Source organism: Panthera onca, chromosome D2, assembly GCF_046562875.1.
Source record: "Panthera onca isolate mPanOnc1 chromosome D2, mPanOnc1 haplotype 2, whole genome shotgun sequence".
Lineage (NCBI taxonomy): Eukaryota > Metazoa > Chordata > Mammalia > Carnivora > Felidae > Panthera > Panthera onca.
The window spans coordinates 48,120,065-48,145,654 of NC_138349.1; the positions used below are offsets into that span (position 1 = coordinate 48,120,065).

Below are 25,590 nucleotides of genomic sequence, written 5' to 3' on the forward strand. Positions count from 1 at the left end.
AAATTCGTATTTTACTCCTCCTAATAGATACCTGGTTTCTCTGCTCTTGTGTCGAAGGCAGAGGCAACTGGAAAAGTCCAGCACACCATTCACCTTGGGTTGAGGACATCCAGAAGGTAAGAGTGATGGAGAATGCCCTGAACTTAAACAACTTCACTGTCAGGGTTTTATATCAAGGGGATTCCGAACAAAGATAGGATCCTGGAAAGGCAAACAGCAGAGGGCTCCCCACTGCCTGGCCGTTGGGGGATGGGGGCTGGTTTGGTGACAGGAGGGTTGAGAACCAGGCGGTAACCTGAGAATCTTCTGTCAAACCGAACAGGGGCTTCCCTAAGAAAATGTATGGTTGTCCCCTCTCCACACATGGAAGGGCCCAGCCTGCTCCCATGATGCGACCTGGCATTGGGAGGGTCACAACATATGAGAGCGTTAAGAGTCACACAGCCCTGGCTTTACTTGGCACCTAGGCTACCAAGCCAGGGACCATGGCTACTACGGTTGGGACGAGGCCGAGAATGGTTGACCTTTGCCCATGGCTGTGTTGACCTTTGCCCATGATGTAGGTGCAAGGGAGGCCTCTATGCTCAGGCATGGGTTAGGGCTTGAATTTTCTGAAAAACTTGCCTCAGTTCTCTGCCTTTTAGAGCCCAGCTGGACCTCCGTACTTGTTCTCTGTGCTGGAGAGCAAACCAGACCCCCGCAGCCCCACAGTGGATCTGAAGCCTCCTCCCATAGGGTGTGGGGTCTCAGCATCCCCGGCCTTCAACACCACAGGAGATTTCCCTCCTTCCTACTGAGTCACATAGTTCTGCACTCTTCTTTCCTTCCCTCTTGTCAAGAAACAGGCTGGGCTTAAGTGTTGGGATGGGTAGTGATTACTTTTAGAAGGTCTGCCCACACCACCGTGACCTTGCATGGATCCCGGGGGCCATATTGCCCTGTGCGGTCCCACCTTCCGGGATTAGGTCATTGGACTGGAGGTGGGCATCTGAGACAGACTCATTTTTATAGGAGTTTTGAACTGATATCAAGCAAGAGTTTCTAATCTCCGTGTGGCGATTTGTGTGACACACGTTTCCTCACGCTTGGGCAGTCAAGAGACTGGGAAGAAGAGGAAGCTGGTGTGTAAAGGAGGACGAAGCAAGGATGCAGAGAGGGGTAGAAGCCAAGGAGACAGCTCGATGTTGCCTGCGCTCCCCCCGACTCCCCTCCCCCATCCTCCCTGGGCCAATTTAGAGCTCTCTGCTCTTAAAAAAAATACTTCTGGAGCGCCTGGATGGCTCAGTCGGTTCAGCATCCGACTTCGGCTCAGGTCATGATCTCATGGTGTGTGAGTTCGAGCCCCACACCGGGCTCACTGCTGTCAGTGCAGAGCCTGCCTCAGATCCTCTGTCCCCCTCCCCCGCTTGCACTCTCCCCCCCAAATAAAATAAACATTTTTCAAAAAAATAAACAACAAGAAAAAAATGCTTCTCCTTCGCTGAAGCTGGATCCAGTTGTTCTTATTTGCAATCATAGTAATAATAAGAATAATTAATAAAAGGCCTTTCTAAGCTCCCTCGGTGAGTGTGTCCGGTGTGGCCTTCCTGTGGAACTGACGTATCGCAGAAGCCGCCAGAAGTGGGGGAGAAAGATCTTGGCAGAGAGCCTGACCCGCCTGCTTTTGTTTTTAGGCATCCTGTCCTATCTACCAGATGAGGCTGCGGGGGTGGTGGGCAGAGGACTGGGGGATCCATTCAGGAAGGGCCAGTCAGGGCAGATCTCATGGTCCCAGAAACAAGGGAGAGAGTGGTTGGCTTCCTGTGTAGGGGAGGGGCGTCTGCTGCCCTCCCCTAGGAGCCTGTGCTCCACCCCAGATGTCATTCCAGTTTCTTTACACGTTTTTACGGTACCTGTCACGATGAGCACAGGGTGATGTATGGAACTGTTAAATTACTTACTATACTATATACCTGAAACTAATATAACACTGCACATTAACTAATTGGAATTAAAATAAATACTTCATTAAAAAAAAAGAAAAGAAAAGAAGGGGCACCTGGGTGGCCCAGTCGCTTAAGCGTCCGACTCTCGATACAGGCTCAGGTCGTGATCTCGTGGTTCGTGGGATGGAGCCCCAAGTTGGGCTCTGCTGACAGTGCAGAGGCTGCTTGGGATTCTCTCTCTCTCTCCTCTCTCTGCCCCTCCCCCGTTCTCATTCTCTCTCTCTCTCTCTCTCTCTCTCTCTCAAAATCAATAAACAAACATTAAAACAACGAAAATAACAAAAAAAAATTTTTTTGCCGTTACTGTGTCAGAAAAATCAAACTAAGCTTCGACCTAAAAATGTACAGGCCAAAAGCATAAGCTTTGAGGTCAGTGTCCTTTGTCATGACCGGGCTGTAGCATTGATACTGACTGTGCCCATGTGTAAGTCCCTGCTCACTCTGTGTCCTGATTTTCACGTCTGCAAAATGAGGAGGCTCTGACTGGATTACCTCTGGTGCAAAGCAGGGAAAGGACATTCCTGCAACCGCCAGGCAAGAGGAGGGTTGGGGATAAATGTGAGCATGGTTGGACACCCTCCATGCCTGAGACCTCAGATGGAACCAGGTGGTGCGGGTGGAACTCCCTCCTGTGAACCAAGAGGTGGTCGTATGACGCAGAGAGAGAGAGATTGAGATCCTGGGCCGTGCAAGGATGAGGACCAGTCTACTGGGCATAAGGCTGGGCAGCCAGGGGAGGCAGATGCTCCCTGCCAGGCGTCCATCCCACTGCTGCTTCCCCAGCCCCGGGCTTGAAGCCAGAGGCAGCCACTGAGGCCTGTCAGCCCAGGGGCTCCAGCTTGCGTTTGGCTAGAGGAGCCTGGAGTTCAGGGAGGGGTCCGGAAGAGGGATGTGCATGGGGGAGCTGTCAGGAGAAGGAATTCGAAGCCTTGGACAGAATGAGCTCCACTTGGAGTGAGAGTCCGGCCTGAAGAGAATGGAGAGCAGAGGCCAGCCCTGCACCATTAAGTGGTCAAGTGGGAGGAGGGAGGAGGAAAAGAGGTAGCTAGTTGGGTGAGACCAAGGCAAGCAAGAGTGCTGCCCTGGAAGCCCAGAGGAGGAAGAGTGAAGGTCCGGGGTTGGTCAGCTGGTCAAACAAGGCTGACAGTTGGGGAAAGGGAGGAGGGGGGAAGGGAGAGGAGGAGGGAGGGGGAGGGGCCTAGAGGGAGCCACCTGATTTTGCCACGGGGAGGTCTTGGGGACCCAAGTTTATCCCTTGCGACTGGGAAAGCAGCTGGCCCCTTCTTCCTCTGACAAGTCTCCCACGTGTGAAGCCATTTGACTCTGAGAGAGGCTTTCCGCAGGGACCTCCCCGACTGCTCTGTGGAGAAGCCCTGGCCAGCAGAGGCGGCGCCATTTTATTGGGGCATCGGCAGCACACAGGTCTGGGCCCCCACTCGTTGGCCAGGCCCCCACTCGCTGGCCAGGCTCCCGGGTGGAGCACGGCCCCCCACCCCGGTGGCTCAGAACTCGCAGACCACCAGGCGCTGCTCTCCGCAGGCCTTGTCGTTCCACTTGCCATTGGTAAAGATCTCCACACAGTTCTCTGCGCCGCCATTGTTGTTGGGCTCCCCTGGGGCCCAGTTGGAATAGACCAGGGGCTCCCCGGTGGGGTAGATGAACTTGCCTTCCGTCTTGATGTCGGTTATACTCAGGAAAGCAGCCTTGTTCTCAACGGTGACCAGCTGCTGCAGGGCGTCGTTCTCGGCCGCAGAGCGTGGGGAGGCCATCTGTCCCCCGGCCTGTATACACACCTGCTGTGCGTCCTCAAAACTCTTTTCAATACCTCCTGTCTTGAAGATCTTCTCCCCGACACCTCGGCCATTGGGGAAGAGCTCCACTAGGAGAAGAAGACAGTCAGGTTGGGGTTATGGCAGCACCAGGCCAGAGCTCCGGGGCTCTGTGACCTTTGTGCGACAGCCCCCACCCGCCCCGCCCAGCATCCATGTAGGATATCAGGGCACCCGATAGGACAAAACTGAGGCACTTGGTTCCAGTGCACTGGCTTCACAATGCAGCCTGGGAGGAACTCCTGTGGTCCGTAGTTATAGATGAGGACACTAGAGCCCAGAGAGGTTAAGTAAGGGGCCCGGAGTCACCCAGCAAATGTACGTTTAGGACTGAACCTTGTTTGCTGGGACGCTAGAGCTGGAACGTGCTCTTTCTGTTTCACCCCACGTTGTGTGCTGGGGTCAGTGGGAATTGCAATGACTTTGGTGAGTGATGGCTGGGGCAGTTTCTGATGTGCGTGTGCTGGGGGTGGGGCAGGGGCATCTGAGAGCCTCACTGTGCTAATCTCTGCACTCACTGCAGCCCGATGTTGGCCCCTCGGGATGCATGTGGGTGATGCCCCAGCCAGTCAGCCTCTCCAGGGTGCTGGGTGAGGGGATGAAGGCACCTGAGAGGTGGCAGGGGACAGAGGGGATCAATTCTGGGAGAGCCCTGTTTGGGAATCGGAAGCCAGGTGTTCCGATTGCCACCCCATCCTGGCAATGACTGCCTAGGTGGAAAAAGGAAAGTTACTTCCCTTTTCAGGGTTTCTAATTCCTCATTTCCGAAGCGGGGGTACGCTTCATAAAAACATCAACTATGTGACATATCACGTGTCTAATCTTCCATCCCATCCCCATCCCTTTGGCTTTTGGGCTCAGGCACGGAAATCTTCAGGGCCGCCGAGAGGGCTGTGCCCTGGCCTCACTGGGCTGGTTAGACCTCAGGGTGCACCCCGAACCCCTGTCCTTCTCTGAGTAGCTTCAACTAGGGCTCGGGGGCAGATTCTCCACAGGCTCAGGACGGACGGCACTCGGGGCAGCCCTGGACAAGGTCAGTGCAAGAGTTCATGTGCCGCTACTGGCTTCTATGTTCCATGCATCTGGGTGGGCACACGTGTGCATACATGAACACATCCCTGTATTCTTCTGGAGGTACATGGGAGTACTTACCGTCTGGACGTGTGCGTGTACGTATGTGTGTGCTCATGTATGTCATGGTGTGGGGTGAGTGATGGTATTTGAGTACACACATGTGGCCGGCATCTCTGGACATGTTCCACTTCGCAGCGGTGTGCAAAGGAGTGAGTGAACACATGTGCAAATTTGTTGTGGAGGGAGTGAGACATACCCAATACCTGAAACTCCCATCCTTGGTTCTTAGGTACTTGGTACTTAGGAGCCAAACCTGTGTCTTACCCAGTGAGGCCCCTTTAGGATCTACTCCTTTGGAAATCGCTTCTTTTTTTGGATCAGGGAGATTTGATGAATGATGGAGACCCAAAGCTGACGTCAGGGAGAGCTGATGAGGAGGGCCAGTCAAGGACCAAGGTGGAGATTCCAAAAGGCACAGGGTACTCTGCAGGATTCCCGGATTAGGAAGAATCCCTGATTTAAACACCCAGCAGGGTGCAGGGAGAGCTCAGCACTGGCTGGAGCCTAGAGGTGGTCAGTCCCCTTCCAGAGCCATGGGCATGTCCAAGGTGACATACTTGATGGCCACATAGCAAGGCTAGGCCCCCACCAGCCTTGAACCCCGAGAGCAGCATCCCAGCCCCAGCCCTCAGGACAGTGTCCAGATTCTCTGCTGCCTTGGGCTGTGAAACAATATCTGGACACTCACACGCCGGGTCCCACAGAGGTAAGAAATGCATCCTGGGTTGGATGTCCCCTGTCTATCACAGGGAGCAGCACAGGGCAGGCAGGAGTGAAGGTCTGTTGAACTGCACAGGTCTCAGGGCACTGATCGGGTCATAGGTGGCTGTGATGTTGGGGGTGGGGGGGCATCCCGGAGCCTGATAACCTCCACCAGGCTTCCATCACCCCCATTGAACTGGTGATATGGCCACACCCTCCTCTCTGTCTCTTGCATCTACTTCCAGATCCTGGAGTATAGGGCTGCCTGCTCTGTCTCAGCACTACTCTCAGCCCCAGACCCTGCCCCAGAGCCAGATCCGGCTCTAAATATGGTCCCAACCTGTTCCAATCCCAGACCCAGACCCAGCCAACTCCAAACCAAGGCCCAGGCCCAGTCGGAGGCCTAGCCTTGGTGCCTGGCTCGATTCGGATCCAGGAACGTACCTTTCCTATACTGAGAGAAGGCATTCTGGAGGTGTTGGACCTGTCCACATAAGGCCTCCACCTGCTGCCTCAGAGCAGTGATGTCTGCAGAAGAGAGAGGTCGAGTGAAGGCAAGCCCAGCATAGCCTGGGATCAGCTCAGAGCTTGGGCCTTAAGGGAAAGGTACCCAGCTGCAGGCACATATAGGGGACGGGATAAGGAGCTGGGACCAGGCCCTAGCAAGCCCACATCCACTAACACAACTAGCCCCTGTTGCCCCCAGATTTCCTATACTTCTATGAACAAACTGTCCCCGGAGCAGGTGCCTGCACATCACTGACACTGAACCTGTGAAAATTTAACTCCCAATTCTGGGGATCTCATAGCACCTTCTTTGGGGGGACAGGAATATACTTTCATCAGTACTTCCCGTCCACTGGGTTATTTGATAGTCAAAGCTATCTTTTGAATTGGGAAGGGAGCTGTGTTTTCTCTGGTGATCGGATGGAAAAGCTGCTCAGGGCTGCCCTCCTGTGAGTAAGAGTCTAAAACCAGAGCCTCATTCCCCTGCCTTCCTTCCCGCTAGCGCTAGCGTTCCTGCTTCCCACCCGCTCCCTGTGGTTAATGGGGCCGAAGATAGGCTGTCCTGAGATAAAGAAGGCCACCTCCCTCCCCCTGTCCCCACCCCGTGGCGGCTCCCAGATCTAGCAGATGCTGCCTTACCAGGAAGCCCGCTCTCTCCCTTTGCTCCTTTGTCCCCAGGAGCACCTCTGTCCCCCTTCGGTCCTGAGGGCCCTTTGGCACCTGGAGGTCCTGGCGGACCCGTGGCTCCAGCAGGCCCTGGGATCAGAGAAGAACTGGGTGAGCTCTGTATCCACTTTCCAGCATTGTCACCCTCCCAAGACATGGTCTGTCCACCTGGCCTGCGGTCCCCCCTCCCCGATACAGACTCCTCCCCGAACCCAGCCATGCACCCTCCTTGGACATAGACTTTCCCTACCACCCAGTAACACCAGCTCCAACTTGATGAGTGGCGGTGGGGGAGGGGTGGCCATCACCAGCATCAGGGATGCACAAGGGAACCGGAGCCCCGTCCTAACTCCTTCCGTCACTCACCCACTGCCCCAGCATTTCCAGTGGCTCCACGCTCACCAGGGGCACCTCTCTCTCCTTTAACCCCTGGGGGGCCTCTCGGCCCTGCAGAGCCCTGCATGCCAGGCACACCCACATCTCCTGAGGAAGGAACAAATTGGAGCAAAAGCTGCCGAGAGTGGACTTTTCACCCTTCGCTCCAAGGGGAGAGAGAACCGGTGAGAAGGTGCTGCTTACTGGCCGGGGTTCCTCCACGGAGGCGAGCAGGAAAACGCCATCAATGTGGGAATGTGGGGGAGAAGGGGCCACGACAAGGCCTGCCCAGCGCTGATGGTCTGGGCATTTCCCGGCACTCGAGCCGGCCTTGGGTCACACCCTGGACTGTGCCGTACTCCTCCCTTCTCCCTCCCAGACCGGCCACCTACCAACCACCTACCTTTGGGCCCAGCCTCTCCTTTGGGGCCTGGTGTGCCTTGAGGTCCTACATTTCCCTGCTTCCCTGAGGCACCCTCTCTGCCAGCTGGACCAGGCGTACCTCGAGGTCCCGGAGGTCCTGGGGAAAAGGACCAGCATGGTCAGTGACACTAAATCCTGCTGGAAGTGGGAGCGTCCGAAGAGAGGAGAGCAGTGATAGAAGTCAAGAGAGGCAGCATCGTCATAAAAGGTGAGGTCAACAGGAGTTCAGTCTCCCCTGCAATAACCCGGTACCACCTTCAGAACAACCTTCTTCCTTCTTCCTGGGGTGGGATCTGTGCATATCTACTGGCATGTTCTAGAGGCTGCAGCACCACCTGCAGACATCTGCATTCCATGCCCAGCTGCTCACCAGATGGTCCAGAGTCTCCCTTTGGTCCAGGCTCTCCAGCAGAGCCATTCTCCCCTTTGGGCCCAACTGGGCCAGCCGGTCCAGGCGTCCCCGCTCTCCCTACAGCTCCTGGCGAACCTGTAGCAGCAGAAGAAATGGGCACAAACCTTAGGCCCAGAGATGAGCCAGCTGCGTGCACGGTCAGGCCCCTTGCATTCCTTCAGGGTTCTACAGGGTGTAGACGTCCCACTTCCACACTTCTTGGTACAGTGGTGGTCCAGGAAATGGGTGTCCACACCCCTATCTTACAGGTGAGAAAACAGGCTTGCTGGAGCTGGCTGTGAACTCAAGCCAAGACCCATCTGACTTTCCACGCAGGGCACCTCCCCCTGCCCCAAGACCACGGTATATACAGCAGGCAGTCTGTCAGCATTTAGCCTTGATCATGGACTCCTTGTTCTCCCCTTCCCAGAACCAGAGTTTATGTCAGAAATGACACCTGGCACCGATCATCAGGGAAATGCAGATCAAGACCACGATGAGATGTCACCTTACCCCTGTTAGAATGGTTATTAGCAAAAAGACAAGAGATAACAAGTGTTGATTAGGATGTGGAGAAAAGGGAACCCCTCATGCGCTATTGATGGGAACGTAAATCGGTGCAGCCACTGTGGAAAACAGAATGAAGGGTCCTCAAAAAATTAAAAATAGAGTTTTACACTCAGTTCTGTTCATTTGGTTATTCTTTTTTTTGTTGTTGTTGTTGTTTGTTTTTTGTGTTTTTACTGAGGTGAAATTCATGTAATATAACATTAGCCTGTTGTAAAGTATACCATTGATTGGCAGTTAGCACGTCCACAGTGGTGTGCAATTACCTCCTGTATTTAGTTCAAAATCACTTCGTCACCCAAAAAAAAACCCATAGCCACTAAGCCATCACCCCCAACCTCCCCTTTCCCCAGCCTCTGGATAGCACTACTCTGCTGTCTCTATTTCCTATTTTGGACATTTCATATAAATGGAATCAGACAATAGATGACCATTTATGTCTGGCTGTTTTAACTCAGAGTGACATTTTTGAGGTCCATCCACTTGGCAGTGTGTCTCAGGGTTTCATTCCTTTGTGTGGCTGAGTAGTATTCCACTGTGTGGACAGAACCCGTCTTGTTCATCCACTCATCAGTTAATGGACACCTGGGCTCTTCCCATCTCTGGGCTGTTGGGAATAAAGCTGTTATGAACATTCACGTGCAAAAAGAGAAAGAATGACACCTGACAGGTGCCGCTGACTTGTTCATTCACTCATCTGTTCACTGAGAAACCATCTGTGGAATATAACCGGGCAAGATGCAAATGTTAGCACCAGAACCCGGTCTGCAAGAGATTTGCAATAGGATTTTAAACGGTGAGGCACAAGTAATGAGTGAGGAAGAAGATTCGCAAGATGCCCCTTGTCCTACCACATCATCACCCCACCCCAGGACACACACATATGGCCAGAGCTGTCTTCCTGAGGGAGCAAATGGGACTTCAGGGTGAGGAGGATTTAGAGAGACTCGCAGAGGGAAGAGGACATGTCAGACTTGGAGACTTGTGCTCCAGGAGGGGCCAGGCCTGCCTGGGTAACACTGTGCTGGTGGTGGGGGTGGGTGCCTGTGATGGGTGACTGAGAGGCTCTGCGCTGGGCATTGTATCCTGCCTCTAGTTATGATCCTCACCAGGAATGAAATGGAAGCATGGAGGGTTACAGGATGGGCCCCTCACCGCATATCCAATAGGGCACCATGCTGGGCAGAGATGTCCTATCCCTAGGCTGAGGTCCCCTTGGGCTCCACCCTGGCTGGGATGGCAGCCGGTAGAAAGAGTGTTAGAGGTCTCCCATCCATGGTGTAGAAGTCCTGGAGACCATGAAGGGACTCCCTCTTCAACAGCAAGCACCCATGCCTCCCAAAGCACTAATTTTGCATCCCAGTGTCCCCCAAAGGCCAGCCCTGTGCCTTAACGCCACCTGAAGTGAAGCTTTGTGGACCCGCGGTCTGGCCAGTCTGAACTGCACTAAATTCCTCCTTTCCTTACATCTTACAGTCATTCATTCCACAAGTACTCACTCGAAACTTCTACTGTGCACAAGACACCATCGGCAATGCGGGGACACAACAGTGAAAAAAGCAGACACAACATCAGATCCCTCTTTCTCTTGGGGCTGAAACCCAACTGCACAGAGACAGATCATAAAAATAAAAATGTACAACATACGGTTTATTAGAGCAGAATAAGTGCCATTGAGGAAAAATATAGCACAGAGAGTGTCAGAAGGCAGGGGTAGTGTCTTCCAAGTAGTGTGGTCAGGGACAGACTCGTGGAGAAGGTGGTCTGTAAGTAAGGCCGTGAAGGAGCCGAGGAGTGACCCACAGGGACAGCTATGGGAAGAGCAGTGATAGGGCCCTGGGGTGGCAGGAGGCTGGATGTGGTTAGGGACCAGCAAGGAGCCAGTGTGGCCAGAGGAGGTGAGGTCAGAGGAGTATGCAAGGGTGAAGAGTGTCCTTGTGAGCTGCTGAGGGGTGTGTGGTTTTACTCCGGGAGATACATGCCTATATACACTAAATCCTTCTGGGCAGGAATCTTGGAGATGCTGAGGAATAAGAGGACTGTCCCTGGAAATACAGGCTGCAAAGCAGTGTGGGGTCTTACTGGACCTCCATGATACACCTGAGGCATTACCGCATTGAGCCCTCTCCACCCCCTACCTCTGCTCAAGGCTCTCTTCTCTCAGGCTTATCTTGTCCTTTACAGCAGGTTCTTGGAACCCTGTGCATCAAAATCTGCAGGGGACATTGTCACAAGGGCAGACTCTGGCCCCAGTCAGACTTACATGGGTCAGGATTTTGAGATGCTCCAAGCTCGGTAGGAAATTCTCAGACCCATAATGGTTGAGTGACTAACATGCCTGCAATTCAGGAGCCAGAGTGCAGCCTGGTCCCCTGGCCCATCTGTGCATGGTTCTCTCTCCAAGCACCAACCCAAGGCCGGGCTTGGAATGTGCATGGGGCGAACCACCTGCAGAAGAGAGGGAGGTCTCAGCCACACTCTATGCTTAGGCTCACAGTGTGACCATAGGAAAGGGCCCCCCAGGATTCAATTCAGGGCCCCTTTGAGAGCTAGAGAGAGCGGGGATTCTCCAAGATGCTGACACCTTGAATACGCCTTCCGAGTTCACTTCCAGGGGCTTTCCCTGAGTCCCGGGCCATTCATGTCGGTAGCCACTTTCTGTCTGTAAAGGACAGATAGGTACTCACTTGTCCCTTATCCTACAAAGCCTGGGGATGCTACCTATTCTTTCCAACTTAAATGTTGTTAGTTTCCTTCCTCCCCAACCAAAATGCCAACTCCCAAAAGATAAAGACCACGGTTGATAGCTCCATAGCCCTAGCCCAGAACCTGGGGGTCCCTTGTCCTAGATGCTGGCTCACTGAATTCTGACTCCTTGCCACTGGACTCAGATCCTCCCCTACGGGACAGTACTTCTCAGATGATTCCCTTAAATAATCAGTACCTGTGGAAACCTCACGAGAATTCACCCAATTGGTCCAGCAGAAAGATGTAACTTTATCCTAACAACCTGACAAAAAAGAAAGCCTTGGCTCCGTTATTTGTCACTATGTAGTAGATATTATTCCCATTTATAGATGAGCAAACTGAGACTCAGGGGCACTGGCTTGTCCCAGGGTGGGTCCCTGCTGTAGAAATGGAGCTGGTAGTCAAGCACAGATCTGTCTGATGCAGAAGCTCGTGTCCTTTCCCCTCCAGACTGGGTGTCATTTAGCCTCTCCGTGTCACAATTTTCTTACCTGTCAAATGAGATTCATATGTTCCCTGTAAGACTTCTGGTAGGATTAAATGAATTACTCAGTGAACGCCCAAGCACAAGGCTGGACACAGGAATGTGAGCTCCCTTTCACTCTCTCTGTAATGTATTAGGACAGATCCTTGTGATCAGATCTGAGTATGGGGTCACAGAACCTCTTTCTTTCCTGTCCTTCATGACTATTGAAAAAAATATATATTTTAAAATTTGAATTCAAGTTACTTAACATAACTGGAGTTATGTTACTTACTCCATAAGTGGAGTCTGGGCTTGGGGAGCAGAACCCAATAATTCATCTGTTACGTAGAACCCCCAGTGCTCATCCCAACAAGTGCCCTCCTTAATGCCCGTCACCCATTTAACCCATCCCTCCACACACCTCCCCTCCAGCAACCCTCAGTTTCTTCTTTGTATTCAAGAGTCTCTTGTGGTTTGCCTCCCTCTCAGTTTTTATCTTATTTTTCCTTTCCTTCTCCTGTGTTCATCTGTTGTGTTTCTCAAATTCCACATATGAGTCAAGGCATATGATACTGAAAATATTTGACACCCTGCACCGACCCTATTTAATCTAGGTGACCAACTGTTAAGTCCTAGAGCAGGGTTCTGGAGAGCCACAGATTCGATTTACCCACCATTTCCTCATTTTTGGAGTGGGAGGAAGGAGAAGGTGCCAAAGAAGGAGACAAGTCAGCTGGCAATGGAGGGAGGCACCTGGGGGCTCAGAGCAGCAGTCATTTTCCAATCGGTAAGGCAGTGTTTCAGATGGACCAAACATCTAGGGGAAACCCATCCGCTCAGGAAGAAGAAGTCCACCTCTGAGCCTTCCGTAGCAGAACATCCCAGTACTTCTGGGTTGGTTACAATTCCAATGCCCACCCCTTTCCACTAGGACAAGCCAGTGGTCCCAGCTCTACCTGGATCCCCCTTCTCGCCCCGGGGGCCCTCTCTCCCATCCCGTCCATCGCGACCAGGCAGGCCGTTCTCCATGGGGCTACACATGACCAAGGTGCAGGCGCTGGCAGCTGTTCTCTGGAAATAGGTCTTCATTTCTGTTCCCAGTGACCTCAGGGGCTGTGTGAACAGCATCAGCACGGAGAGAGGGATGAGAAGCATGGCCTAGGCAGGTGAACAGAACGAGAAAGGACATGCTCTTGGTCCCAGGACATGGGTTAGGGCTTGGCCCAGCTCCTGAAGGTCAGGAGAAGCACCTCCCCACCTGCCCTCCCTCCATGGGGCTGAGAGAAGCAAGTCTCCCAAAGCAGTTTAGGGACCAGGTGGGCATATGGTCTGGTCTGGGAAAGCATGAGTTACCCAGCTGGAACTCAACTATAAGTTCGCAGGAGAATCCACCTATTCTCAGATGCCCGTGTTGTCCTTTCTTGTGACTTCCCTTGGGGACTGCCGTCGGCACAGGGGTAGGATGTAGAAATCCTCACTGAGGCCACATGTCACATCAGGAAGGATTCACTGGGTGCTTCCGGGAAGGACCTTTCCCATCTTTGGACCTCCAGCTCCCTGTCTATACCGTCAAGGTGGTTGGCTTAGCTCTGACAGGGCAACCCCTTTTCCTCTCACTTGCTGCCTTGGATGGACCAACACTCTTGGTGTCTGCAGTGTGGTTCTGGAAAGGAGCTAGGATCCTGAACGCTTAGTGATGTCTGTCCTGAGCACAGGCTGGGTGTGTGGTTGCGTGTTTTCCAAGCGATTTGCCATCCCTGGACTGGACACCATCTCCATGAGGAAATTCACACGCAGAACCCAAGTGAAAGTTCTCAGAGAAGCTAACTTAGCAGCTGGAGAGCCCCTGGGGCATGCAGCATTCTGCTCTGACCACCTAAAAGAACTTGAGAGAAAGGCCTCATGGAGGAAAGGGCCACGTGAGGTGGGTTCAGTCAAGGGAAGGCTAGTTCGGGGATAGGGAGAGCAGATGTCCAATAGGGCTTCCAGGCACCATCTGATTAGCACTTAGGGACTAAGTGAGACCGGGGGCAGGTACAGGGCCTCGGTCACCTCCACTCTTGGACTTCTTTCCTCTCTCAGAGAGAAACGGTAAGGTTATGAGCATGGGAAGAGCTTGTGGGAGTTGCAGAGGCTAGGAACAAAGCCTGGGGGACACGTGCAAAGGAGAAGGGGGTCACCAGGCAGGCTGAGGTGGTGGCAGGGGAGGGGCTTTCCTGGCCAGAGAAGTGCCTTCTCCAGGTTGCTGGTGACCCTGGGCTGGACGATCCCTATTTTGCAGGAGCCTCTTTCAGTTGTGAATTCGCCACTTGCCTGGGCTTCCTGGGAATCTCTAGAAATACCCAGGTGAGCTCCCTTATTGCGGCAGAAGCTCAGTCATGAGCACTGAAGGACCCAGGCCAGAACGAGGGCATTGTCCCCTGGTCCGCAGCTACAGCACCTCTGGGGCTCTGCGCCCCGAATCGGAGGAAGAATGAAAACCAATCGACATTCTGCCCAGCAGCTCAAGGCACCAGCACCCACTGTAGCCGGAAGGAGCCGTGAAGAGAGGTGACTCACAGGTTTTCAGACCCACGATTCAGATGCGGCATCTTAGCTGGGGCTATGGAGGGAGTGGGCAGAGCTGCAGCCCCCTCAGCCCACGGTGTCCGCGCCAAGCTTTCTGATTCAGATTTTATTGAGAAAAAAAAAAATGACTCCTCTGAAAACTGGTTGGAAAATTAGTGACTTAGCCCAGTCAGTCTCTTTTTTAAAGTAAAGATGTGAGACTAAGGGAGAAGCATGAATGTCCACATCCTACAGGCAGTTGGTACCCGGCTGGGCTTAAAAGGCAGGCCTGTGGAGACCTGGTCTGTTTCTCCTCTACCACCCTCCTTTCTAAATAGATCAGGAATTGGGGCACCTGGGTGGCTCAGTCGGTTAAACGTCCGACTTTGGCTCAGGTCACGATCTCGCGGTCCGTGAGTTCGAGCCCCACGTCGGGCTCTGGGCTGATGGCTCGGAGCCTGGAGCCTGCTTCCAATTCTGTGTCTCCCTCTCTCTCTCCCCCTCCCCCGTTCATGCTCTGTCTCTCTCTGTCTCAAAAATAAATAAAACGTTAAAAAAATTTTTTTAATAAATAGATCAGGAATGGAGGGGAACAAGAGAGAAGTTGAAATTGCCTGTTCCCCTGGGGCTTCCAGACAATGGCATCTGGCATCTGGGTGGGTATCATCCAACTGACCGCCCTCCACAGCCCAGAGAGCAAATCTCCCACTGAGCATAGGGAGCAGTGAGGGGCGAAAGAGCACTCCTCATCGCCTCACCCCGTCCCCCACCTTTCACACTTCCTAGACCAGAACAGACCAGACCCTGCCTCCACAGCACCAGTTGGATAAACCAGCCATATGGGCAGAGAGATATTCATCGGGCATTGAAAAAAAACAAAATGAAGGCAAGGATAGAGACTCACAGATGCTGCCTCTCGGACTCCAGGATCTCCAGGCAAATTAGCCTTTCCTTGGCAGGCACTGGCTATTTATGCCTGCCCTGTCACCTGAGCTGCCCAGCCCTGGTCTTTGAAGAGCTCTTTTCAAGAAGTGGGGCCATTTCTTCCTTGTTGACTCACTCTCACCCCACTTGGGTTCTGGAAACCTGCCACTGATATTCATAACACTGCACACATATCACCTTAAATGTTATACGGCACTCTCAGTCCGTGATCTCACCTGTACCTCCCTAGAGCCCTGTGAGTTAAATGGCATTATTCGTGTCTGTATTTTACAGATGTCCGAAAATCTGAGCTCCAGAGAAGACCGGCAAGCGGCACAATGATCTACGTCTATTGTCAATGCGCCCCGCGTCTGCAGATTCCAAGATCCAGGACCTGCTGTGCCCCTTCTCTTCCTCCTTCACCTCAACTTTACTGCCCAGATATTGGGAAAGAGCTGGCAGTTCCTTGGCATATCCGGGCAGGGGTGGGGCAAGTAGAGGGGCTGTGGAGGCTGCAGCCTGTGGGGCCACTCTTGCAGGGTCACTCTTTTGCTTCCTACTTTAGATCTTGGAGACACCCCCACTTGCCTTTTAGGGGGTGGCCTTCCCTTAACTTCCTTGACCTTATCTCCCACCTTCTTGGCTGGAGCTTGCCCTGTGCATTGCTCAGGTGACCAGTTTGGATTCCTGAGTTGCTGATACACTGTTGTAGCCATGTCCAAAGAAACTCTAATGTCCAGTTGCCCACCCTCCTGCCTTTGATAGCAAAGGAAGTCTCTGCTTGCTTCTAGATTCTTGTGTCTTTATCTCTTGCATGGATTCTTTTCCTAGATCCACATGCCAGCATCCCCATGTGTCCAAGCTTCTCTTTTAGCCCCTCCATTGGGGGTGCTGATTTGTTTTCAGCTTCTGATGCTCCTGTGGCATCCCCTTGTGTACTGCTGAATCTATAATGCTTCAATTCATAGGGAAAGGTCTTCTGTTTCCTATGCTGAATTTTTTTTTTGAGGCGGGATCCATAATAGAGCTACCTGAGCCCCTAAAGACAGAACTCTTTCATTTTTAACCCACAGCCCTCTCCATTCTAGGATGTTCATGTGCTCCTAGAGATCTAGATCAGCATGGGATTCCATTTCTCTCCCCAAACTTGGCAAGGTTTTTTTTTTCCATCACTATTTCTTTAAATAGACTTTGTTTCTCCATCTAGCTCTCTTTCTTAGGATTCCCCCAATGCATATATTATTTCTTTTGATGATGTCCCATAAATCCTATAGGCTTACTTACTTACACTTTTTTTTCCCTTCTCTGACTGGGTAATTTCAAAAGATCTACCTTCAAGTTCACTGATTTATTCTTGTACTTGGCCAAGTTTTTTGTTGACTCTCTTGAATTTTTCAGGTCAGCCATTGTATTCTTCAGCACTAGGATTTGGTTGTTTTTTTTGTTAGTTTTTTTTGTTTTGTTTTGTTTCGTTTTTTGGGTCTGACTCCATATCAAGGGCAACAAAAGCAAAAATAAACAATTGGGACTGCATCAAACTAAAAAGGTTCTGCATCGTGAAAGAAACCATCGACAAAACTAAAAGACAAACTACTAAATGGGAGAGGATATTTGCATATGATATATCTGATAAGGAGTTCATATCCAAAATATATAAAGAACTCATGCAACTCAATAACAAAAAAAACCCCACAATCCAATTAAAAAATGGGCAGAGGATCTGAATAGACATTTTCCCAAAGATGACATACAGGTAACCGACAAGTACATGAAAAGATGCTCAACATCACTCATCGTTAGGGAAATGCAAATCCAAACCACAATGAGATACCACCCGACACCTGTTAGAAAGGTTAGTGTCACAAAGACAAGAAATAACAAGTACCAGTGGGGATGTGGAGAAAAAAGAACCCTCGAGTATTGTTGGTGGGAATGTAAATTGGTGCAACCACTATGGAAAACAGTATGAGGATTCCTCAAAAAATTAAAAATAGTTCTACCATATGATCCAGCAATTCCCCTTCCGGGTATCTCTCTGAAGAAAACAAAACACTAATTTGAAAACATATATACACTCCTATGTTCAATGTAGCATTATTAACTATAGCCAAGACATTAAAACAGCCAGATGAATGAATGAATGAATGAATGAAGATGTGGTATATATACATACAGTGGAATACTACTGGGCCATTAAAAAATAGTGAAATCTTGCCATTTGCAGCAACAAGAATGGAACTTGACAATATTATGCTAAGTGAAATAAGTCAGACAAAGACAAATGCTGCAAGATTTTACTTACAAGTGGAATCTAAAAAAAAACAAGTAAACAATACAAAACAAAACCCAAGCTCATAAATTCAGAGAACAGAGGATGGTTGCCAGAGGGGTAGGGAATGGAGGGTGAAATGGGTAAAGAGAATCAAGAGGTACAAACTTGCAGTTATAAAATAAATAAGTCACAGGAGGTAAAGTATAACATGGGGAGTCTAGTCAATAATATTGTAATAACTTTGTATGATGACCGATGATAACTAAACATGGTGGTGATCAGTTTGTAATGTACACAAATGTCAAATCACTATGTTGTGCACATGAAACTAATATAATATTGTATGTCAATTATAGTTCAATAAAATAGGAAACAAAACTGAGTGGAAAACACAATTGTTGATTACTATTATTTAAGAGAATTTACATTCAAGAAAAGTGATGTCAGCATTATGGTGGCAAGAGTTGCTCTCTTTTTTTTTTAATTTTTTTAAAATGTTCTTATTTATTTTTGAGACAGAGAGAGACAGAGCATGAGCAGGGGAGGAGCAGAGAGAGAGGGAGATACAGACTCTGAAGCAGGCTCCAGGCTCTGAGCTGTCAGCACAGAGCCTGACGCGGGGCTCGAACTCACGGACTGTGAGATCATGACCTGAGCCGAAGTCGGACGCCCAACAGACTGAGCCACCCAGGCGCCCCATCTTTTTTTTTTTTTTTTTTTTTGATTAACAACTAACTGAACATCCATAACCAAACAAAAGTGCCCCTGCTCATTACAGCAGGACCCCTGAGAGGTTTCTACCCACCCGTGCATCTGAAAGTGGATGGGTAAGACCTGGGTGGGGGCGGTGGGTCCAAAGGAGTCCTTGAGCCTGCCCCACCCCACTCACTGCAATTGGGGAAGAAAAGGGGCATCTGGAGAGTACTAAAATGAGCACCCATTAGAGAAAGAGTTTGTGGAGGTCCAGCCTGACTGATGGGAGAGTCTTGTATGCCAACAGAGTCAAACAGGAGGCAGAGGAGAGGGAGGAACTCACCAAGGTAGCCCCCCCACCTCCCTGCCCTCCCCAGTGCAACACTACAAGGCTTTTACCAGCATAGCAGCCACCTCACTCAGGAGGGGAGGGGAGGAAAGCACTGACCTCTCCCATAGAGGAAGTGGAGAGCAAAAGTAGCGAGTGACTGCCTGGCTGTTCCAGGTGTGTGGGTTGTGGCTGGAAAGATCCGCTTTTCTCCACCAGCACTCAGATTTCGGAGGAGGGACCTCTGAAATGGAGAGAGAGGACAGGGGAGGAAGCAGGTGAGAATATCAAAGAACACTGAAGGAATGCATTTCCTGCCGTCTGCTTTGAGACAGGAGCAGGAGGTCCATTCACAAGCACACGGGTGGGGATGGGGGGGTGAGTGTGTGGCCACTCAAGGATCCTCCCACCAGGCCCACGGCACCCTCAAAGCCCCAAGGGCTGATCTCTGTGTATGCAGAACTCATGCGTGAGCACCTTCTCTGGTAGGAAGAACGCACCAACTTAAGCTATAGAGCCACCTTCTGGAATTCAGAGGAAAGGCTTCTAAAAGTCAGCTTGTTGAATTGTGTGAACAGCAATAATAAAAGTATAAAACCTTAAGTAAGAAAGGCGTCTGCTACTTCAAGTACAAACGCAGAAGCACCTATCTTCAAACACTGAAAAATTCAGGGAAATATAGTATCACACACACACAAAATAATAATTCTCCAGCAGCCAAACTCAAAGGCATGGAATATTGCAATCTAATTGATAAACAATTCAAAATAGCTGTTATGAAGAGATTCGATGAGCTACAGGGAAACGCAGAAAGACAATTCAATGAACTCAAGAATAAAATTAATGAACAGAAGGAGTTATTTACTAAAGAGATTGAGATTATAAAAAAAGAACCAAATGTGGTGCCTGGGTGGCTCAGTCGCTGAAGCACCCAACTTCGGCTCAGGTCATGTTCTCACATTGTGTGGGTTCGAGTCCCGCATCAGGCTCTGTGCTGACAGCTCAGAGCCTGGAGGCTGCTTCGGATTCTGTGTCTCCCTCTCTCTCTCTCTCTGCCCCTCCCCTACTCACACTCTGTCCCTCTTTCTGTTGAAAATAAATAAACATTACAAAAAAATTTTTATAAAAGACAAATATATTAAATAATCATCATAAAATAAGTAAATGAACACACAATGTATAAAGATGTAATTTACGAAATGAACATAAATAAGGAGGGATGGGACTGTATAGGAGCAGAGTTTTGGTGTGCAATTGAAAACTACCTTGGTATCACTTCAAACTAGGTTGTTATAATTTCAACATGTTAATGTATTTACAGGACAAAGGACAAAAACTGCATGATCGCTCAATGGACAGACAACAGGCATTTGATAAAGACCAACATCCCTTGATCATAAAAAAACAGGGACTGCAATATATTACTTTTCACTTGTACAAGATACACCATTTTTAGAACACAAACTTTGTTTTTTTAGAACAGTTTTGGATTTAGAGAAAATTTGCAAAGTTAGTACAGAGAATGCTCATCTATTCCTCAGCAGTCTACCCTATTATTAATATCTTGCGTTCACACGGTACATTTGTTACCGTTAATGAACCAATTTGATACATTATTAACTAAAGTCCACACTCTTAGATTTTCCCTAGGTTTTAAGTAATTTTATTTTTGTATCCCTAGGGCTCACCATGGATACGTCATTATTTTCATAGTCATGCCTAGGTTTGTTAGTCTCCTCTTGGTTGTGAGAGTTTCTCAGACCTTCCTTGTTTTTGATGAGTGTGACAGTTTTCAGAGTTCCTAGCCAGGTTTTTCGTAGAACGTCCCTTTATTGCATATTTTTATATTTTTCTCAGGATTAGACTTGGGCTAATGACTTTTGGGGAGGGATACTGTAGAGGCAAATACTTTTTTCATCATATTGTTTCCAAGGTACTTACTATGAACAGGATTTTTCACTGTTGGTGGTGATTCTGATCACCCCGCTAAAGTCAGGTTTCTCAGGTTTCTTAACTGAAAAGTAACTATTGTTTCCATTCTTTACTGTATTCTTTTGAAGAATATCACTATGAGCAGCCCATACTTACGAAGTGGAGGGTTACAGAGGTGCCTGGGTGGCTCAGTCAGTTAAGTGTCCGACTCCTGACTTCAACTCAGGTCTTGATCTCACGATTCGTGAGCTCGACCCCTGTGTCGCGCTCTATGCATGAGCACAGAGTTCCTGCTTGCAATTCTTTCTCTCCCTCTCTCTCTGCCCCGCCCCTGCTCCTGCTCTCTCTCTCTCTCTCAAAATAATAAACATTAAAAAAAAAACTTAAAAAAAAAGATGTAGAGGGTTATGATTCACCTCCTTGAGGATGGAGTATCTACATAAATTGTTTATAATTCTTCTGCATGGTCTATTCTCCATTTATTTACTCAATCATTTATTTACATCAATATGGACTCATGTATATTTATTGTGTACTTTGAGTTGTAGTCCAACTACTTTCTTTACTTTGTTGCTCAGATTTTTCCAGCCTTCCCTTTTGAAAGCTTTTTTCTTGATTCCTCAATTAAAAGCATTCATAATGGAAAGAAAGAGTTAAAGTGTCTCTACTTTGCAGATGCTGTGATCTAATGTACAGACGATCCTAAGGAACAACAACAGCAGCAAAAAACCATGTAATAAACTAGTTCAGCAAGGATGCAGGTTACAAGATCAATATACAAATATTGGTGTATTTCTATACACTAGCAATAAATAATTTGAAAATGAAATCAAGCAATAGTCCATTTATATTAGTATCAAAGTGATTAAAGTACTTAGAAAAATATCAGTAATTTTTGATAGGTAGCTATTGATGTGTGTGCATGTGTGGTTTGTTGTCTTTAAGAAAAAAATTAAGGTCAGTAATTCTATGAACAGCCTTCCCACATGCATCCTCACTAAAATGGAAATTGTTTTTGTCATAAATCTGTGGCTTGATTTCTTTTGTTAGTTCTGAAAAATTCTTAGTATCTCCTTAAAAATTGTGTCTACCTCGAGGCATCTGGGTGGCTCAGTCGGTTAAGCATCTGATTCTTGATTTTGGTTCAGGGCATGATCTCATGGTTTGTGAGTTCAAGCCCCACATTGGGCTCTGCGCTGCCAGCGTGGGTCCTGCTTGGGTTTCTGTCTCCCTTTCTCTCTTCCTGTCCCCTGTTTGCTCTCTATCTCTCTCTTAAAATAACTAAAAATTAAAAATTATGTATATATATGTATATATATATATATATATATACACACTCTGACACATATTTATGTGGTAAGATTAGAGAACACTAAATTAGTCCTTTATCACCATAACTAAATAATGATGCAACAATTTATCTAAGGTGATCTTCCACTGACATAAAATAAAAAAACCTTTAAATACTTCGCTCAATTGCTTCAAAGAGTCTACCCAGACAATATTGCTTGTACCATTCCCCAAATTTACCTTTAATTCTGTCGGTGAGTGAAAAATATAATAACCTCATAAAAACATCTCTATTGGAATTAAACAGAGACATTAGGGAAAGGGCTATGCATTAAAATTCTGTGTACAGAACTTTTCCTTACCATGACAAAGAAGAATTTTGCTCCCGACCCATTAAGTGTAACATATTTCGGGTATCATCCATCAATCATCTGCTTTTGAGGTCGTTCCTCTCTTTGGAAGAGCACAAAGCACTTTGAAAACCCTACAGTCACTATTGATCAGCACCAAAGGGCAGGTCATTGGGTAACAGGATGAGAAAAACTCACCAGTGTTCTGTTGATTAAAATCTTTGTAATGTGAAAAGGATAGGGGCGCGATGAGGAAGGAATTGCCTAAATAAAAGAAAACAAACCATGTCACCAGCCAAAGGATGGTTTGGGTGGCTTTATTCTCTGGGGACGGTTTCTTGGCTTTCTTGCTCTCGTGCCAGCCCTGAACGTTCTTCTGAAGTCTGTGTAGGACAATCACCACGTAAATACTGGTCGAGACCATAAGGAACACAAAGAGAAGGTCACAGGTGGATATGATACTTATAAATGTAACATGGAGTCCTCTGTTATGCAGCATTTCAGAGAAAATCCATGTCCGAGAAAAGTGACATTTTTTTTGGTGCCACACTACCTCTTATGACCTTGATGTTGAGCCACATGTTGAAGAAGAAAGAAGACACAATCAAACTGGATATTTCACATTTGAGCCATACCAAAATGCACGTGCTGGGACTGACAGCGCTGGCCTGGGATATACTCAGGAGACATGTGAAGCGGATGGAAAATCCACGTGTGACTCTGTACGTGAACATCCCTGCCTTACATCCAACATCATCTAGAGCACACTTAACTCCAAAAGCAAACAGCACTTCTGGGGTGCCTCTACAAATTACGATAACCATATTACAAAAAGTCATATGGGTGAGAATATCATCTGTGGTCTTCTTCTGGCATCTGTCAATTAGGGAAATATGAACATAAACCATGAGCGGCATTGAGTTCCCTGAAATCCCAATGCAAGTTTGGGAAAGGAACAAAATTCCAAAGACCACGTTACTCGCAAACATCTTTTGAGTCTTTGTTAGAGTTAGAAACAACGCCTAGGGAGGCCCACAAATACCTAGAAGTAGAATTAGAAATCAGCTGATAAAATCGATTGGTGCACAGAAAATTAAATAACAGTGGAAAATTCTACCAGAGGCAAAGAAAAAACCACCCCCACTCTTCAAACACTATATGGTACATATAAGGGAACATTGTTTTTGGCATTTATGAGATTTCAACAGAGACAGATTATAAAATAATCAGAAAGAATTATATCTGCAAATATCACACGATTTCATTTGCTTCCTCAAGAGAGTAGGCTGCAGAGAAAAGCAAAATTTCATGACCAACGCACGGATGAAGATGGTGTTAGGTAGGCTATGCTTTAAAAATAGGAGTGTCTTGGGGCGCCTGGGTGGCCCAGTCGGTTAAGCATCTGACTCTTGATTTCAGCTCAGGTGGCGATCTCACGGTCTGTGAGTTCGAGCCCCACACTGAGCTCTGCGCTAACAGTGCGGAGCCTGCTTAGGATTCTTTGTCTCCTTCTCTCTCTGCCCCTCCCCCACCCACTCATTCCCAGAAATAAATAAACATTAAAAAAAAAAAGAGGAAAAAACAGTGGTATGGTGGTTACCAAAGACTGGGGGCAGGGAGAGGACAGGAAAGAGGAGTGTTTAAGGGTACATATTGGAAACTACTAGATACATAAGCCCTGAAGATCTAATTCACAGTGCAGGGAATACAGACAGCAAAACTCTACTGTAAGCCTTAAACTTGGTAAGAGATTAGAATTCAATCGTTCCTACCACTAGGAGAAATGATAATTATGTGACACGACAGAGGCGTTATCTACTGCTACAAGGGCAATCTTACCGCAGTACAAATGTATCACCTCAATGCCTTATACCTTGACACTTACGCAATGCTGCATGTCAATTATATCTCAACTTATTTTATTTTCTTAAATGTTTATTTATTTTTGAGAGAGAGGGAGAGAGTGGCGGAGGGGGAGAGAGAGACAGGGGGACAGAGGATTTGTCCGAATCAGGCTCTGTGCTGACAGCGGAGAGCCTGATGCAGGGCTCGAACCCGTGAGCCGAAGTCAGACGCTTAACCTTTTGCACAACAAAAATATCCTTGAAAGATAAATATTACTTCGTGTTCTCAAATTGCATCGTGCCCACTGTTCAACCTTTTCAGTCTTTTGCTTTCTCTTTTTTGCAGCTGAAGACATGAGAATGAGGCCAGTACATACAGAACTAGCTCATCGCTTATATCTGCAAACATACCAGTTTCACACCATTGCAAACAGCGTGCAGCGGATATCGTTTACGGTCCATCTGTGCGCACCTGTGTGCAAGCATTTATACGCTAAAACACAAGCGGCGGGATATCCCAACTGTAGTATTTATTGTCCAAGTCCAATCGGCAATAGTTATTATGCCTAATGTAAACCTCACGTTCGTCAATCATCTAGGAAATGAAAACATTCATGTGCTGATGTGCATGCACACCCAGATGTTAATGGTACAGATTTACCTGAAAAGATTCTGATGTGATTATCTGACCCCATGGATACCGTGCCATTAGTCTTATTTTTAAGTTGTTTCCTGGGATGATTCTGTTCCCCGGGGGGTGATTCTCAAGATAGGTCAGAGGTGGGAGCTCTTAGCATATCACTCACAAGACACCTTCCCGGATTTGCAGCATATATGTAGAAAGAGTTCTACAAGTTACGAAAACGAATCTGATATTTGCCAATTGGAATAATTTAATTTTTAATTTTTGTATAGAGGGTGAGACAAGTGTCCTTTTATTCTTTTCCATGTGGATATCCAAGTTCCCCTAACGCCCTTTCTTTTTAAGTCTATACTTTTTTTTTTTTAAGTTTATTTTGAGAGAGAGAGAGAGAGCATGAGTAGGGTAGGGGAAGAGAGAGGGGGGAGAGAGAGAATCCCAAGCAGGCTCTATACTGTCAGCACAGAGCCCAAAGTGGGGCTCACAGATCATGAGATCATGACCTGAGCCAAAACCAAGAGTCCAACCCTTAACTGACTGAGCCACCCAGGTGCCCCTAAAGTCTACATTCTTCAGTTGAACTATCTTGCACTGGCATCAAACTCTATAGACCATAGATAAGTGGGTTTATTTCTAGATTCAAAATTCTGTTCAGTTGATTTATGTAAGAACCGTGTCAGGACCACACCGTCTTGACTAATGTAGCTTTGTAGTAAGTTTTGAAATCGGGAAGTGTAAGTCTTCCAACATTGTGCTTTTTCAAGATTGTTTTGGCTAATCCGGATTCCTTGACTTTCCAAATGAATCTAAGGATCAGCTTGTCAGTTTCTGCCAAAAAAAGGCAATTGAAATTTTGATATAGAATCCACTGAATCTGTAGATTTCTTTTGGGAGTGTTGCCGTCTTGGCAGTATGAAGTGTCCCCTTACAGGGACACATGATGTTTCTCCATTTATTTATAGCTTCTATACTTTCTT

General features: G+C 48.2%; 1 protein-coding gene and 1 long non-coding RNA gene across 2 annotated transcripts; both read right to left on the reverse strand.

The window, feature by feature from the left end:
- Positions 1 to 3,343: 3,343 nt before the first annotated feature.
- On the reverse strand, positions 3,344 to 15,352 carry SFTPD (surfactant protein D). Its single transcript, XM_060642351.2, has 8 exons — positions 15,245 to 15,352; positions 12,750 to 12,951; positions 7,992 to 8,108; positions 7,602 to 7,718; positions 7,190 to 7,306; positions 6,797 to 6,913; positions 6,095 to 6,178; positions 3,344 to 3,864 (listed from the first exon to the last, which is right to left on the reverse strand). The coding sequence occupies exons 2-8, from the start codon at positions 12,946 to 12,948 to the stop codon at positions 3,488 to 3,490; spliced, it is 1,128 nt and encodes a 375-aa protein (XP_060498334.1). The 5' UTR covers positions 12,949 to 12,951; positions 15,245 to 15,352; the 3' UTR covers positions 3,344 to 3,487.
- Positions 8,734 to 12,059, reverse strand: LOC132685244 (uncharacterized). The gene is made up of 2 exons (XR_009613006.3): positions 10,843 to 12,059; positions 8,734 to 9,186 (listed from the first exon to the last, which is right to left on the reverse strand). It is a non-coding gene; the product is annotated as an uncharacterized LOC132685244 (long non-coding RNA).
- Positions 15,353 to 25,590: the final 10,238 nt, after the last annotated feature.